A 17,204-nucleotide genomic window follows, 5' to 3' on the forward strand; every position below is an offset into this window, starting at 1 on the left:
CCGAGTCGCAGGTGGCAGCGATGGAGGACAACAATAAAGCCGACCTGCCTGGCGATAATGGATGTAAAGGAGCGACCACCCAACCTGGACCCGGTTTTGCCCCCTCCCTCGGAGGGAGAGAGAGGGGGGGGCCGGAGGCCAACGTTGTGCTCGTCGGACACACAGAGCTTAGAGACGTCACCCTCCCCCTGCCCGACGGAGTGTTGGTGGAGGGAGCCATGAAGGGGAGCCAGATTGGGCTTGGGAGCGCTTCGGAGCGACCCGGCCCAACCGAAACTCACGCAGCCATAGAGGAGGATTCAGACGACGCGGAGTCAGAATCTGACGCTGATGAAGCCGCACTTTTACTCCAAACTACTCCAAAGCAGACATACGCAGAAGGGAGCGGTCAACGAGCTATTAGAAGGAGGCCCCACCCTTGGGTGCGAGGAAAGAGAAAAACTAGAAAGCCCCATCACCCTAGAGGAGTTGCACGTCGCCATGGAAGGGCTGCCCAAAGGGAAGTCCCCGGGAATTGACGGATTGCCAGTGGAATTCTACGCGGCTTTTTGGGACATGCTCGGCCCCTGCCTTCTGGGACTACTGGAGGAAAGCCTGAGGAAAGGGGAAATGCCTTTGAGCTGCAGAAGGGCGGTCATAACTTTGCTGCCAAAAAAAGGAGACCTTCGACAAATTAAAAACTGGCGGCCCGTTTCCTTACTGTGTACAGACTACACAATAATCGCCAAGGCTATAGCGAACCGCCTGAAGACCGTGGCAGGTTACATCATACAGCAAGAACAGACTTATTGTGTCCCGGGCCGCTGCATTCACAACAATATAAACACGGTGAGAGACATCATATCCATAGTAGAAATGCAAAACACAAGCGCAGGGCTACTCTTCATGGACCAAGAGAAAGCTTTTGACAGGGTAGACCATGAGTACCTAAGACAACTCCTACTCTCTCAGATTCGGAACTACCTTTACAACATACATCAAACTACTATACAGCAACATACACAGCACTCTGAAGATCAATCAACGCCTGGGCCGTCCTTTCCCTGTAACGAGAGGAGTAAGGCAAGGATGTCCCCTGTCAGGGCTCCTCTATGCTTTATCTCTAGAGCCGCTCCTCAGAAGCCTGAGGAACACCCTAACCGGGCTGGAAATTCCAGGACCCGACAAAGCGAGCGTCAAGCTGTCGGCATACGCGGACGACATATGCGTAATAGTTAACAACCAGGAAGATGTCGCCGCGCTATGCCATGCAGTGGAAGCATACGAAAACGCCACAAGTGCTAAAGTCAACTGGCAGAAATGCACGGCACTGAGAGTCGGACCACAGAATCCCGCGCAACCGGCGGCCCTCCCAGGCGGGGTAACGTGGCAGGAGGACGGGGTCCAATATCGCGGTGTCTACCTAGGCAAACCTCAGACGGTCCAAAAAAACTGGACAGAACTACTTGAGAAGCTTGAGGCCAAACTGGGAGCGTGGGTACATTTCCTCCCACACTTGTCCTTTCGAGGAAGAACGCTGATCGCAAATAATCTTGCCGCCTCAATACTGTGGCACAGAACAAAAGCCAAACTTGATTTGGAGCTTTCGTGACTGCAGGAATTATTCTTTGGTTCTTTCGGTAAAGTCACGTATAAAGATAAAATAATAAATTAACTTAAATACTAGCATACGACGTTTCGATTGCAACACAAGCAATCATCATCAGGTATAAATTAAATAGAAACACAAATCTAGTATACTTAGAAATGTAATGTAATGCAACAGAGAGTCGGATAACATAACAGTCAACACCCTATCTGGTTGATTACGTTCTTCCTGAGAATGCTAAATTTGAGAGAGAGATTAAACACAGAACCAGAAACATAGACAGACATATAAGCAGACAGATATCACAGAGATACATAGAGAGAGAGCAAACATAGAGAGAGAGCAAACATAATCAACCAGGTAGGGTGTTGACTGTTATGTTATCCGACTCTCTGTTGTATTACATTACATTTCTAAGTATACTAGATTTGTGTTTCTATTTAATTTATACCTGACGATGATTGCTTGTGTTGCAATCGAAACGTCGTATGCTAGTATTTAAGTTAATTTATTATTTTATCTTTATACGTCACTTTACCGAAAGAACCAAAGAAGAACAAAAGCCCTTCACCCCCCGGGATGGCTGACAGCGAAAGCAAATAAAGCGCTCGTCTCCTTCGTCTGGGGCAGGCAAGCACTGGCTTAAACCGGGTGTCCTCCATCTGCCGCTAAACGAAGGTGGACAGGGCCTGACAGACGTTGCCGCCCGGATCATGGTCTTTCGACTTCAAGCCGTGAAAAGCCTACTCCATAATTCTAGATTTGAAGCTTTCATGATTGCAAGGATTCATATTCTCAGGTTTTTACCGGTAAAGTCACGTAGGTAAAAAATTTAAATTAATAAAAGTAAGTACAGCACACTTTTTACCATATGAATAAAAAGTGTGCTGTACTTGCCGCTCCCCCCCCCCCCTCTCCAACCATTATATAAACGGAGTGGTAGCTCCTGCAATCTCTCATTTACTTGATACAGCTGTCGTGGCTGTGACGGTTCCACCTGAAGACGGAAGCTTGTGTTGCCTCCGAAACGTCGTGATTTTTATTTTATTTTACTTTTATTAATTTTAATGTTTTACCTACACGGTGACTTTACCGAGAAAAGCCTACTCCATAACCCGGAAGAGGCGCCATGGAAATCGCTGGCCAACGCCCTGCTGAGGCACGGGAAAGAACTTTTCCTCACAGATCTTGGCCAAATTGACTGCAGGGGGCTGCTACTCTACTATCGCAGCATAACAGAAGCGTGGCGAAGCCTGGAGTGGAACAGGACAAATCCATACTGCAGCATGAGCACCTTCATGAAGGAACCCCTATTTTTCAACAACTTATTAATGGAGCTTCGGCAGGAGAAAACAATGGCACTTCGTTTCGCCACAGCCGGAGTACGAACGGTTGGAGACCCCGTAGAAGATCACGGAGGCCGCCTTAAATGGAAAAGTGCAGCTGAAATAAGCCGTACCGCGGGCCTCCGCACCATACTGGCCGGGGAAAAGATACTACGCACAACACTCGCAGCGGCAAAGACCCTGAAACTGCAACTGAACACACCCAGAGAGAGACGCAGACATCGATCACCCATCCCCTCCCGCCTTCCCAGAGCTGCGCATTGCCTGCGTCCAGCCCCCTGGGCGACGTGACACAGGAATGCTGTTAAAGCTCAAGAACTGCGGAAACGACACTCTAAAAAGCGCCTCCAAGGAAACAATATACAGCTGCTGCGTGAAGACTCTGCACCGACAGGCTCTGGAAAACCTGCCCTGCACGAAGTGGAAAGATGTGTTCTCCCCACTGATAGACGTCACTCCTCAGTGGGCAGAACTGTACAAGGCCCCGGTGGCAAAACGCAGTGGGGACCTCCAATGGAGGTTGGCTCACTGGGCACTGCCCTCAGCGGCATGGGAGAAAAAGGTCACCCCAGGAGCACCCGACGCGTGCGCTTTCTGCGGCCAGAGAGAGGACCTCGCCCATATATATATAAAATGTCAGAGACTGGCACCACTCTTTCGGACACTAGGGTCCATCTTCAAAAAGTTGGAGATACCTTTTTTCAAAAGCACTCTTGTGTGTCGAGTACCACGCAGAACAAACAAACGCCACGTTCTAGCAAATTTTGTACTCGCACAAGCAAAGCTAGCCATCTACAAAACACGGAAAAAAAGAAGACTACAAAGCGACGCAACCACAGACAGAAGCTGCTCGGCAGTGGCTATGATGAAGGGCCTGATAGGAGCGAGGCTCCAACTGGAGCATGAATACTATGCCCAGGTAGGCGGCGAGTACAGTGCCTTCCAGGATAGGTGGGAAGCCGGCCAAGCTCTCTGTTCCTGTGAAAATGGCACTCTGACGCTTAAAATCTGACTTTTTCAGTCGAGGTGGACCGCAGACGCGGGGTGGAAATGGTCACGCGCGGCGGGTCCGACCGCGTGACTGCTCGGCGGCGAGGCGCGCGTCGCGGCGGCCCACACTGCCGGCGACACAGCACGCCGTCGCGCGCGTGTGCTGGTCATCGCGGTGGCGCGAGCCGCGGGCAATGTCGCCCGGGAAGCAGCAAAGCGCGGCGGTGCGATGCGCGTGGCGGGCCGGCGGCGTGGCAGGAGGGTGGCAGCCCCGACGCTCCGAAGGGCGGTGCGCACGCATGTTCGTGCAGCATGCCCGGTGACGCGGAGCGAGCCGCGGCCAGCGCCACTGGTGGGGGGCAAGAGCGCAGCGATGCGGCTCTCTCGCTCACTCTCTCGTGCCACGGTTTTTTTGTCTTTTTGCAATTATTGCGTCCACGGTGGAATTTATTGCTGGGGCACAATTGTTGCCCCAGCAATAAAATCGCTCACTCTCTCTCGCTCGCTCTCTCGCTCACTCTCTCGCTCACTCTCTTGCTCACTCTCTCGCGCACTCTCTCTCGCTCGCTCTCTCGCTCACTCTCGCGCTCGCTCTCTCGCTCACTCTCTTGCTCGCTCTCTCGCTCGCTCTCTCGCTCACTCTCTCGCTCGCTCTCTCGCTCACTCTCTCACTTTCTCGCTCGCTCTCTCGCTCACTCTTTCACTCTCTCGCTCACTCTCTCGCTCACTCTCTCGCTCTCTCACCCTCTCCCGCTCTCTCTCTCGCTCACTCGCTCACTCTCTCGCTCACTCTCTCTCTCTCTCGCCCACTCTCTTGCTCTCTCACCCTCTCCCGCTCTCTCTCTCCGCTCTCTCTATCTCTATGCGTGGCACGTGCAGTGCCATGTGCAGTGTTTGTGATGTCCACACGTGACGCTGCACTCGATTTGTCACTTCGCATCGAACTCGGCTCCGGTGCTAACGCTGCTGGCAGCAATGACATTGGTTTGAAACTCTCTCTCCATCTCCCTATCTGCATCTCACTCACTCTTTCTCTCTCTCCCGCTCTCTCCCCCCATGCAGGCAGCACCAATGTAGGAGACACTCTGCCCTCGGGGCAGCTCTCCAACGTGCCGTGGAGACGCACAGGCGTGCGCTACACCAACAACGAGGCGTACTTCGACGTGATAGAGGAGGTGGATGCCATCATAGATCGCTCTGGTGAGAGAGAGAGAGAGAGAGAAGAAGAGAGAGACAGATAGTGGGAGAGAGAGAGACAGAGAGAGAGACACAGAGAGAGAGACACAGAGAGAGAGACACAGAGACACAGAGAGAGACACAGAGAGAGACACAGAGAGACACAGAGAGAGACAGAGACACAGAGAGACAGGGAGAGATAGGGAGAGACACAGAGAGAGAGACACATAGAGAGACAGAGACACAGAGAGACAGAGAGAGAGACAGGGAGAGACACAGAGAGAGACACAGAGAGAGACAGAGAGACACAGAGAGAGACAGAGAGACACAGAGAGAGACACAGAGAGAGACACAGTGTGTGTGAGAGACTTTTGACTTTCAAACCACTTTTATTGCTGCCAGCAGCAACAGCACTGGAGCCGGTTTCGCTACGAAACACACAAAGTCACCAAACACGAAAGCTTTAAATCAAAATTGCACCATCTTTGCTTGCCCACAACTTGTGTCCAACAATAAAATTCACTTGGGAAAAAAAGCAGAGAGAGCCAGGGCTGAGAGGGTGAAGAGAGATGAGAGGGAGGTTAGAGGAGGGAGAGAGTGTGGGGAGAGAGAGTTTGGGGAGAGAGGAGAGTGTGGGGTGAATTTGGAAAGATTTTTTTTGTTGACCAGTGCAATAGACACACAGAGACACAGAGGGGGGGGGGACACAGGGGACGATGGAGAGGGTGGACAGAGAAAGAGACAGAGAGAGACTTTTATGTGTGTCTCCGTGCGTGTCCGTGTGTCCGTGTCCGTGTGTCTCCGCGTGTGTCTCAGGCTCCACGGTGACGGCTGAGATTCAGGGCGTGATTGACGCTTGTGTGAAGCTCACGGGGATGCCTGACCTCACACTCTCCTTCATGGTGACACACGCACATACGCATCATGCACACACGTACATACGCATACATAAACACACGTACATACGCATACACACACGTACATACGCATACACACACGTACATACGCATACATACACACACGTACATACGCATACATACACACACGTACATACGCACACATACACACGTACATACGCACACACACACACGTACATACGCATACACACACACACACGTACATACGCATACACACACACGTACATACGCATACATACACACACGTACATACGCATACACACACACTTACATACGCATACATACACACACGTACATACGCATACACACACACGTACATACGCATACATACACACACGTACATACGCATACACACACACGTACATACGCATACATACACACACGTACATACGCACACACACACACGTACATACGCATACACACACACACACGTACATACGCATACACACACACGTACATACGCATACATACACACACGTACATACGCATACACACACACGTACATACGCATACATACACACACGTACATACGCATACACACACACTTACATACGCATACATACACACACGTACATACGCATACACACACACGTACATACGCATACATACACACACGTACATACGCATACACACACACGTACATACGCATACACACACACACGTACATACGCATACACACACACGTACATACGCATACACACACACACGTATACATATGTAATGCGAGCAAGGAAAGAGGGTGTGGAGTCTGGGTCACGTGAGGAGAAGGAGGAGTCAGGGTCACGTGAGAGAGAGGATTTAGGGGGAGAACCGGAAGCGATCTGGGAGTTGAAAAGGAGTGGAAACAGGGGGAGGCCACGCTGGGCAGTGGCGAGAGGGTGGCGCCATTTGCCACGTGGTGGGAGGCCATGGCACCGTCGGCCAGCGGTGTACGTGGGGCACAGCAGAGCTAGTGGGATAGAGTTAGTGGAGTAGAGCTAGCGGAGGAGAGCTAGTGGAGTGTGGGAAGCTAGCCGGGCGTGAAGAGCTAGCAGAGTGTACGGGGCACACAGAGCAGCGGTGTGGCTGCAGAGCGGAGCAGCGGTGTGGCTGCAGGGTGCACGGTGGAGGAGGTGCGGGTCTTGAGCGAGGACGCCGCAGGGGCGAGAGAGACAAGAACCCGAATAAAGGACAACGGAGACCTACACTGTCTGAAGAGTCCTTTATTACACATATACACACGTACATACACATACACACGTACACACGCATACACGTACACACACGTACACACGCATACATACACACACGTACACACGCATACATACACACACGTACACACACATACACAACAACGACAACAACCGCCATTCGCCACTAAGTGGCGGTGACGTCACCACGACACTTGTGCCAGGCCATGTGCACGTTGAGGCCACGTGAAGTGTCGAACGTCCGCTGGCAGGAGGTCACGGTGCAGACCCAGCAGGTGCCACGGGTCGACTGACTGAGATGACTGGCTGATGCACCACCTGTGCATCCTACTGCAGCAACTTACACACACACACACAAACACTTATACATGTACATAAAGACAAAGATCCCCTGTATAGCCTCAGCAGACTTTTGGGGCAAGTGGTGTTAGCGAGCACCTATGAAGGCCGGAACGGCACACGAAGGGGTGGGTGGCCAGCACCACGCCCGACCGCCTTTGTCTCCCCAGTGGCGATGTTTACTCCGCGCCACCGCTACACCAGGTATTCATTTGAGTCTGAGTCGACCTTGGGGAGGTCCATGACCAGTTCAGATAAACGTGACCAGCCGTGGTCGTGAGCTGGAATCAAACTGGGGTCGCTGGGTTCATAGCGCAGTGTAGCGCTAACCACTGCGCCACCGCTCCCCTACACATACAGATACACACACTCCCATTTACATATTCACACTTGTACTGGGGGTGTCTCTCTCTTCCCATGTCTCTATCTCTCCCCGTGTCTCTCTGTCTCTCCCCGTGTCTCTCTGTCTGTCTCCCTGTGTCTCTCTTTTCGCATGTCTCTCACCCCATGTTTCTCCCCATGTCTCTCTTCCCATCTCTTTCCCTGTGTGTCTCATAATTTTTCTCTCTCCCCGTGTCTCTGTCTCTCCCCGTGTGTCTCTCTCTTCCCATGTCTCTCTCCCTGTGTGTCTCTCTCATCATTTATCTCTCTCATCATTTCTCTCTCTCACCATGTTTCTCTGTCTCTCCCCGTGTGTCTCTCTCTTACCATGTCTCTCTGTCTCTCCCCATGTCTCTCTGTCTCTCCCCGTGTGTCTCTCTCTCCCCAGGTCTCTCTCTCCCCAGGTCTCTCTCTCCTCCAATCTCTCTCCCTGTGTGTCTTTCTCATAATTTCTCTCTCACACTATGTCTCTGTCTCTCCCCGTGTGTCTCTGTCTGTCTCCCCGTCTGTCTCTCTCTCTCCGCATGTCTCCCACCCCATGTTTCTCCCCATGTCTCTCCTCCCATCTCTCTCCCTGTGTGTCTCTCATCATTTCTCTCTCTCACCATGTCTCTCTCTCTCCCCATGTCTCTCTGTCTCTCCCCGTGTGTCTCTCTCTCCCCATGTCTCTCTCTCCTCCCATCTCTCTCCCTGTGTGTCTCTCTCATCATTTCTCTCTCCCCATGTCTCTCTCTCTCTCCCCGTGTCTCTCTGTCTGTCTCCCCATGTCTCTCTGTCTGTCTCCCCGTGTCTCTGTCTGTCTCCCCGTGTGTCTCTCTCTCCCCGTGTCTCACCCCCCGCGTGTCTCTGTCTCTCCGTGTGTAGAACCCGCGTCTGCTGGACGATGTGAGTTTCCACCCGTGCGTGCGTTTCAAGCGCTGGGAGTCGGAGCGCGTTCTCTCCTTCATCCCTCCCGACGGGAACTTCCGGCTCATCTCCTATCACGTCTCCTCGCAGAGGTGACACGGAGACACACGCAGAGAGACACGCGGAGACAGAGAGACACACGGAGAGACACATGGAGACAGGGAGACACACAGAGAGACACGGAGACAGGGAGACACACGGAGAGACACAGGGAGACACGGAGAGACACACGGAGACACACGGAGAGACACATGGAGACACACACAGAGACACACGGAGACACACGGAGAGACGCACGGAGAGACATACGGAGAGACACACACGGAGACACTCAGAGAGACACACAGAGAGACACACACGAAGACACACACAGAGACACACAGAGACCCACACAGAGACACACACGAAGACACACACAGAGACACCCACAGAGACACACACGGAGACAGAGAGACACACGAAGAGACACACACGGACACACACGGAGACACGCCCAGCCTGGCGTGCGTGTGCCTCTGTCTATCTCCCGCAGCCTGGTGTCCGTCCCCGTGTGCGTGCGCCACTCGGTGTCGTTCCGTGAGGGCGGTGGCGGCGGCGGGCGTCTGGAGCTGACGCTGGGGCCTCGGCACAGCGGCGGGAAGACGCTGGAGGCGGTTGTCGTCACGGCGACGCTGCCGCCCCCCGTGCTCGCCGTGGCGCTCACGGCAACGCAGGGGACCCACGCCTTCGACCCCGTCTCCAAGGTGACGGGGGGGGAGATGGGGGGGGGAGGAGAGAGGGAGATGGGGGGGGGGGGTAGGGGGAGAGAGGGGGGAGAGAGGGAGATGGGGGGGGGAGAGGGAGATGGGGGGGGGGTATGGGGAGAGAGGAGGAGAGAGGGGGGGGGAGAGACAGGGGGGGGGGGGTATGGGGAGAGAGGAGGAGAGAGGGAGGAGAGATGGAGATAGGGGGGGGGGGGTATGGGGAGAGGGAGGAGAGAGAGCAAGGGTGACACATCTTCTTGGTTCTTTCGGTAAAGTCACGTAGAAGGGAAATAAAAATTCAACATAATAAAATAATTCTCACGACGTTTCGGCCACAATGCAAGCAGCCGTCCTCAGGTGAAGAACAGGTCTGTCGGGAAGACAGCGTCTGAATAAAACACCCCAGGCATGGGTTGTTTACCATCGGGTTTAATTGTCTTTTCACATTAAACCCGATCATCTGAGATTGGGAGAAATCCAGTTTAATTGGTTCTAATTGCAGAACCGCACTTCGCCAACTTCTCAACGATGGGCTTCGTCCATTCCAAGCTTAAGGAACTCACTGGCGCCCACGATTGTGGAGGAGAAACTCGTGTTCATCAAGACCAACCTGCCCGCCGCATTCTACGACTACCCCGTGCCCGATGGCCCCCCGAGTATGATGATAGCAGCAGCGACGAGGAAGCAGCCTGAGCCTTGGATCAGAGTTTTGTATTCATGAAACCAGCTTTTAATTCCCCCAAAATATGGTTTAATTGTATTAAAGAAAAAAAACGATGCCTGCTGCTGGAAAAATCGGGTTTTTTCCACCCATGAGAGAGAGGGACAGAGGGGAGGTACGGGGGTAGAGGGAGAGAGATATTTTCAGCATGTTTTAATCATGCCTGTACTACATTTACGTGAAACTGCCCTTGCGGTTGTCTGTTTAATGGACACATCTCAACATGATAAATTGCAAGCCGACAATCCATTACACATCCCACAAATGAACCGAGAAAAGTAGAATTTAATTCTGAACAAGATCTTCAGACAAACATGTCAACGCAACCGACATATCCTTCACATTCACACATTGCATAGCCATGAAAAGTGCTGCTGTGGATACAACTAGTGTCCGAAGATGCAACAGATTCTAGAGTAGCATGCAGTTTAGGGGAGAGGGATACAGAGAGAGAGACGGATGCACACAGGGAGGGAGACACGGTCCATGCGTTGCCATCGGGCGTGGGGTGACGCAGAGGTGGAACGAGGAGGACATGGAGACAGCTCATTCACTTGGTCTGTGGTGTTAAAGTGTCTGTCCCTCCTCCTAACCTCCCATGCCTTCCCTCCTCCCTCTCTTCCCTCCCTCCCCTCCTCACCATGTCTCTGTCATCCTCCTATCTCCCTCCTCCTCTACCCCCCTCCCCGTGTCTCCCTCCTCCTCCCCCCCTCTCCCCCCTCCCTCTCTTCCCTCCCTCCCCTCCTCACCATGTCTCTGTCATCCTCCTATCTCCCTCCTCCTCTACCCCCCTCCCCGTGTCTCCCTCCTCCTCCCCTCTCCCTCCTCCCTCTCTTCCCTCCCTCCCCTCCTCACCATGTCTCTGTGATCCTCCTATCTCCCTCCTCCTCTCTCCCCCTCACCGTGTCTCCCTCCTCCTCCCCTCTCCCTCCTCCTTCTCTTCACTCCCTCCCCTCCTCTCCGTGTCTCTCTCCTCCTCCCCCTCCCCGTGTCTCCCTCCACCTCCCCGTGTCTCCCTCCTCCTCCTCCTCTCTCCCTCCTCCCCGTGTCCCTCCTTATTCCCCCTACCTCCCCCCTGTCCTCCCTCTACTCACCCCCTTGCGGTGTCCATGTTCCACTCTCCCCCGTGGTCGTGCTCCAGGTCCTGACGTGGGACATTGGGAAGATTAATCCCCAGAAGCTGCCGACCATCAAGGGCTCCCTGACACTGCAGTCCGGAGCACCGAAGCCCGAGGAGAATCCCGTCATCAACGTCCACTTCAAGATCCAGCAGTTCGCCATTTCAGGTACGCGGGGAGCAGGATGGGGAGAATCTGAGGACCTGCGGAGACCCGTGGAGAAAGGCCTGACCACAGTCCCGTCGGTGAGGGCAGGCAAGGCTGCGTTGGCTGGGTCGTGGAGCCCGCATGCCCAGCCACTGCTTGCCCAATCAGCTTCTAAACTTAATTTGGAGCTTTCGTGACTGCAGGAATTACTCATTGGTTCTTTCGGTAAAGTCACGTATAACTATAAAATAATAAATTAAATACTAGCATACGACGTTTCGATTGCAACACAAGCAATCATCATCAGGTATAAATGAAATAGAAACACAAATCTAGTATACTTAGACATGTAATGTAAAATTATTAAGTAGACTAGATTTGTGTTTCTATTTCATTTATACCTGATGATGATTGCTTGTGTTGCAATCGAAACGTCGTATGCTAGTATTTAATTTATTATTTTATTGTTATACGTGACTTTACCGAAATAACCAAAGAGCAATCAGCTTCTATTTGGCCGGATAGAGGGGGCTAAACGGGCATGGCAAGAATTAGGGGAGAGATGGAGTGATGCGGTACGGGAGGATGTGGAGCTGAGTGGACTTGCCGATGACCGGTACCAGCGCTGTCAAGATCGGCCTCTGTGGAGTAGGAGGCTCGTGAAGGACGCTGCTACTGGGCAGTTGGAGGCAGTCGCCCTCCAGAAACAACGGAGGGCGGAGGAGCGACGCTTACAACAACGAGCGGGGCGCCGGGTGGTTAAAGCACAGCAAGTTGGCACAGTAAGGGGCACAGGTGGTGCATCAGCCAGTCGTCTCAGTCGACCCTTGGCATGTGGGTCTGCCCCGTGACCTCCTGCCAGCGGGCGTTTGACACTGCATGTGACCTCAACGTGCACATAGCCGGGTAGCTAAAACACAGCGAGTTGGCACAGTAGGAGGCACAGGAGGTGGTGGTGGTGCATCTCCCGGTCCTCTCTCAGTAAGTCAACCCATGGCACCTGCTGGGTCTGTCCTGTAACCTGTCAGCGGAAAGCCTCGCACAGTTCAAGTGACCGCCTCATAGTGCACCTAGCCTGGCACAAGCGCCGTGGTGGTGACGTCACCGCCGCATAGTGGTGACTGGCAGCTGCTGTTGTTGTTGTTGCCGCCGCAGGGTTGAAAGTGAACCGTCTGGACCTCTATGGGGAGAAGTACAAGCCATTCAAAGGGGTGAAGTATCTCACCAAGGCTGGGCGCTTCCAAGTCCGCACCTAGACACACACAGAGACACGGGCAGACACACACACTCCATGGGGCGTAGATACGCACAGGAACACAGGGACACAAAGACGTGGACAGGGATACGGGAGATGGAACACACACGGGGGACCTAAAGGTAGACACGGAAACATACGGAGAGACGCAGTGAGACAGGGTGACAGAGAGGCTCACGGTAACATGGCGAAACAGGGAGACCGCTCAGAGGAATAAGAGTGCAGAGATACACGAGGATGAACGGAGACTTGGGAAGACATGGGGACACGGATACACAAGCACGTGAAAACCACAGAGACTCACTTGGAGACACACACAGACACATGGATACACACGGGGAACATTGTATACACAGGGGGACAAAAACATTGGAGCATGCTGAGACACACGGAGACACACTAGGTCACACGGAGACACTATACTGGGTCACGTGGAGACACACTGGGTCATGCGGAGACCCAATGGGTCACCTGGAGACACACTGGGTCACGTGGAGACACACTGCGTCACACGGACACCCACTGGGTCACGTGGTGACACACTGGGTCACGTTGAGACACACTGGGTCACGTGGTGACACACTGGGTCACGTGGTGACACACTGGGTCACGTGGTGACACTGGGTCACGTGTAGACACACTGGGGGTCACGTGGTGACACACTGGGTCATGTGGGGACACACTGGGTCACACGGAGGCACGTGGGGTCAAGTCGAGACACACGGGGTCACAGAGAAACACATGGAGACACGGGGACCAATGGAGAGTTGGCTGAGGTGCAGTGTTTGTGTGAATAAATGTGCAATGTGTGAAGTCAAGATCGCTCAGCTTCCACACACTCATGCGTGCGTGTGTGCGTCCGCGCGCGCAAACACGTGTGTGTGGGGAGCGGTTAGCGCACTGCGCTATGAACCCGGCCACCCGAGTTCGATTCCCGCTCGCGGCCACCAACATCGGCGACAATTATCTGAGCCGGTCGTCGGCCTCCCCTAGGTCGACTCGGCCTCAAACGAGTACCTGGTGTAGTGGTGTTTAGTTAAACATAGCCACTGGGGGAGAGACAGAGGTCGCAACCGGGTACCAGATACCCGTACCCTACCCGATACCCGGCTACCCATTTGCGACCCTGATGCGGCCGTGTGCGGGTAGACCGTGAGTCACTGGTGAGTAACTGTTTGTCACTCATTTCCCAACGTCTTGTCTCTTCTCACAATTCAAGTTCCTAGAATCAACCCACCCGTGCCTGCAACATGGCTTCATCCCAGAGGTCGCAATCAGGTACCCGATACCCGTACCCTACCCGTACTCGGCCGGGTATGGGTAGGGTACGGGTACGGCCGGGTATGGATACCCGTTTGCGACCCTGGTGCGGCCGGGTACGGGTAGGCCGTGAGTCACTGGTGAGTCACCGTTTGTCACTCATTTCCCAACGTCTTGTCTCTTCTCAGAATTCAAGTTCCTAGAATCAACCCACCCGCACCTGCAACATGGCTTCATCCCAGAGGTCGCAATCAGGTACCCGATACCCGTACCCTACCCGATACCCAACCGGGTACGGCCGGGTATGGGTACCCGTTTGCGACCCTTGTGCGGCCGGGTACGGGTAAGGAATCAAAACCCGTTTGCGACCTCTGAGGAGAGCCAAAGGCGACCGGGCGTGGTGCTGGCTACCCACCCCCTCTGTGTGTGCCACAGTGCCGGTAGCCTTCATAGGCGCTGCTACTCGCTACTCACAGCACTTGCCCCAACAGTCTGTTACAGGCGAAACGGGGGCGTCTTTGTCTTCGTGTACGTATAAGTGTATCTGTGTGCGTGTGTCTATGTGGGGAGCGGTGGTGTAGCGGTTAGCACGCTGTGCTATGAACCTGGCGACCCGGGTTCGATTCCCGCTCACGGCCAACAACACCAGTGACGATTATCTGAACCGGTCCTGGGCCTCCCCTAGGTCGACTCAGCCTCAAATGAGTACCCGGTGCGGTGTGTAGTAAACATCGTCACTAGGGAGACAAAGGCGGCCGGGCGTGGTGCTGGTCACCCACCCCCTTCGTGTGCCGTGCCGGCCATCATAGGTGCTCGCTAACAGCACTTGCCCCTACAGTCTGTTAAGGCTAAATGGCGGATCTTTATATGTGTGTGTGTGTGTATACATGTATAAGTGTGTGTCTTTGTATATGTGTGTACATCTAACTCTCTGGTGCGCCCAGCCGGCCTTACTAGGCGCTCGCTGACAGCATGTTTAAAATGACACAGTAATTGCATTCACGTTACTAACGGCGTTAGACAAAACCTCTCATTGGATCTCGTATATATGACGAGTGGCAACACCGATGAAGGCTACCTGCACCGTGGCACACGAGGTGGGTGGGTGGCCGGCACTACGCCCGACCGCCTTCGTCTCCCCCCCAGTGGCGATGTTTGTTACACCACCACCGCTACACCAGGTACTCATTTGAGGCTGAGTCGACCTAGGGGAGGCCCAGACCGGTTCAGATAATCGCTATTACTGGGTGTTGGTGGCAGTGAGCCGGAATGAAAACTTAGGTTCGTAGCGCAGCGTTAACCGCTACACCACTGCTGCCCTTACGCATACAGTACGCACGGTGCAGTACGCACGGTGCAGTACGCACGGTGCAGTACGCACGGTGCAGTACGCACGGTGCAGTACGCACGGTGCAGTACGCACCACGTGGCCACACACAAGTGAACTTAAACCGCGTACTGTGTCGTGAATTTTGGGTAGAAATAGGGTAGCCGCGCACACAGTGACACCGCGGTATTCGAAGGAGACGCGTTCCTGGAGCTTGCTCGTATATTGAAACGTCGTATAGTGAATAACTTACAACATTGGTGCCATGAGGTTGCGTTCCCAGCCTTGGTGACTTACCATTTAACACTATGAACACTTCACAGCTTACTCTTCATATTGTCAAGTATAAAAAGAAAGTGACTTACAGCACAGTGAAGAAACGCATAGCTGTGAACCCATTATCAGTTCCCTACCTTAATACAGACCAATTCAGAGCTTAATGGTCACCCCGTGCCCCTTATAAATCTCAACGTTCATCCTACAAAGTCCCATCACAAGGGAAAAACACAAACAAATAGACAAAAAACATGTTTTGCCCGCATTAAAACGTCATATTGTTTAGACTACGGTAGAGCTCACAAATAGTTACCTATTAATTTCAGTGCATTCATTGTTTTATTTTATCATTAGCTCTCCGTGCAAAATATTGGTGAAAGAAATCCAATGTTACGTTAAACCGAAACGTGGTCTATCGAATGCCGTGTACGCACACCGAGCCTCTCCCGAGGATCGCCGCCGTGTCGTGGTGGAGGTGGTTTGCGTTGTTCCATTTGTAGAGAAGTTCCGACGGACGTACTCGAAGACGGAGGTAAGTTAAGGGCTTTCGCCAGGGTTTATTAAAGCTGTTACAATATTACACAGCAGGGTACACAACTCCCAGGGGCTAGGGGTCCTACTTTGAGTCCGGGTCCTGCCGGCTAGCTCCGGTCTCTCTCTCGTGTGGGATCGTGGAGTCTACCGACTCCACCGAGCGGAGAGAGAAGCACCTCTACGGCTACCACCAGCTTCTCCCCAGACTCCCTATTCAATCCCTCTCTCTACCCACTGGTTCCCTCTTCACCCTGCTCACTCTACCCGTTCCCACAGTGACCCCGCTTATGTTACGGGGTATCCCTTAAGTACCCTAGGAGACGTGACGTCATCGCACTGAACGGCACACCTGACGTCACGTTCACATTTTACTCCTCTACACATTGATCCCGAGAGCGAAGCCGCCCTTTCCGCTCACCTCCGCTTAGCACGGACGGCTACGTACGGTGCGAAAGAAGTTCAACATACATGTGAAAGAAAACTCTGGCCCTTTTCTTTGTCACCAAGGTAATGTCTTTATTTCACGGCACAGTTCAACACCTTCATCCTCGCTTGTCACCCTCAACGCCCCCCAACCCTGCCACCCGCTCCCTCTTTTAACCTCTTCCTGACTCTGCACATCGTCGTCACTTCTCACCCTCACCTGGCCGAACCGTCACACCTGACGCTCACCCACGCATCCATGCACTCGCCCACCCACCCACTCGCTCATCCACCCGCCCACCCCGCTCGCCCACCCGTTCGCCCACCCGCCCACCCACTCGCTCACCCACCCACCCGCCCAGCCACTCGCTCACCCCATCCACTCACCCATCCACTCACCCACCCACTCATCCACCCACTCATCCACGCATCCAATCACCCACCCACGCACCCACTCACCCACCCACTCACCTCCTCACGCACCCTCCCGCTCTTTTCACCTCTTCCTGGCTCCGCCCCTCGTCGCACGAAGTCTCCACCAATCGTCACCTCTCACCCTCACCTGGC

The 17,204-nt window shown here is 53.6% G+C and overlaps 1 protein-coding gene across 3 annotated transcripts in view; it reads left to right on the plus strand.

Annotated features, from left to right (window-relative positions):
* The window catches only part of LOC144733203 (AP-3 complex subunit mu-2-like), an 82,328-nt gene extending 68,693 nt beyond the window's left edge, over positions 1 to 13,635 (plus strand). For all 3 annotated transcript variants that reach the window (XM_078614995.1, XM_078614996.1, XM_078614997.1), the window contains exons 5-10: positions 4,987 to 5,124; positions 5,917 to 6,002; positions 8,792 to 8,925; positions 9,366 to 9,576; positions 11,439 to 11,583; positions 12,718 to 13,635. In XM_078614995.1, coding sequence (XP_078471121.1) covers positions 4,987 to 5,124; positions 5,917 to 6,002; positions 8,792 to 8,925; positions 9,366 to 9,576; positions 11,439 to 11,583; positions 12,718 to 12,818 — 815 coding nt within the window. In that variant the 3' untranslated portion in view covers positions 12,819 to 13,635. The remainder of the gene's footprint in view (positions 1 to 4,986; positions 5,125 to 5,916; positions 6,003 to 8,791; positions 8,926 to 9,365; positions 9,577 to 11,438; positions 11,584 to 12,717) is intronic.
* The last annotated feature ends 3,569 nt before the right edge of the window (positions 13,636 to 17,204 follow it).

The sequence above is a fragment of the Lampetra planeri genome, chromosome 45 (assembly GCF_965212315.1).
Source record: "Lampetra planeri chromosome 45, kcLamPlan1.2.h2, whole genome shotgun sequence".
NCBI classification, from domain to species: Eukaryota; Metazoa; Chordata; class Hyperoartia; order Petromyzontiformes; family Petromyzontidae; genus Lampetra; species Lampetra planeri.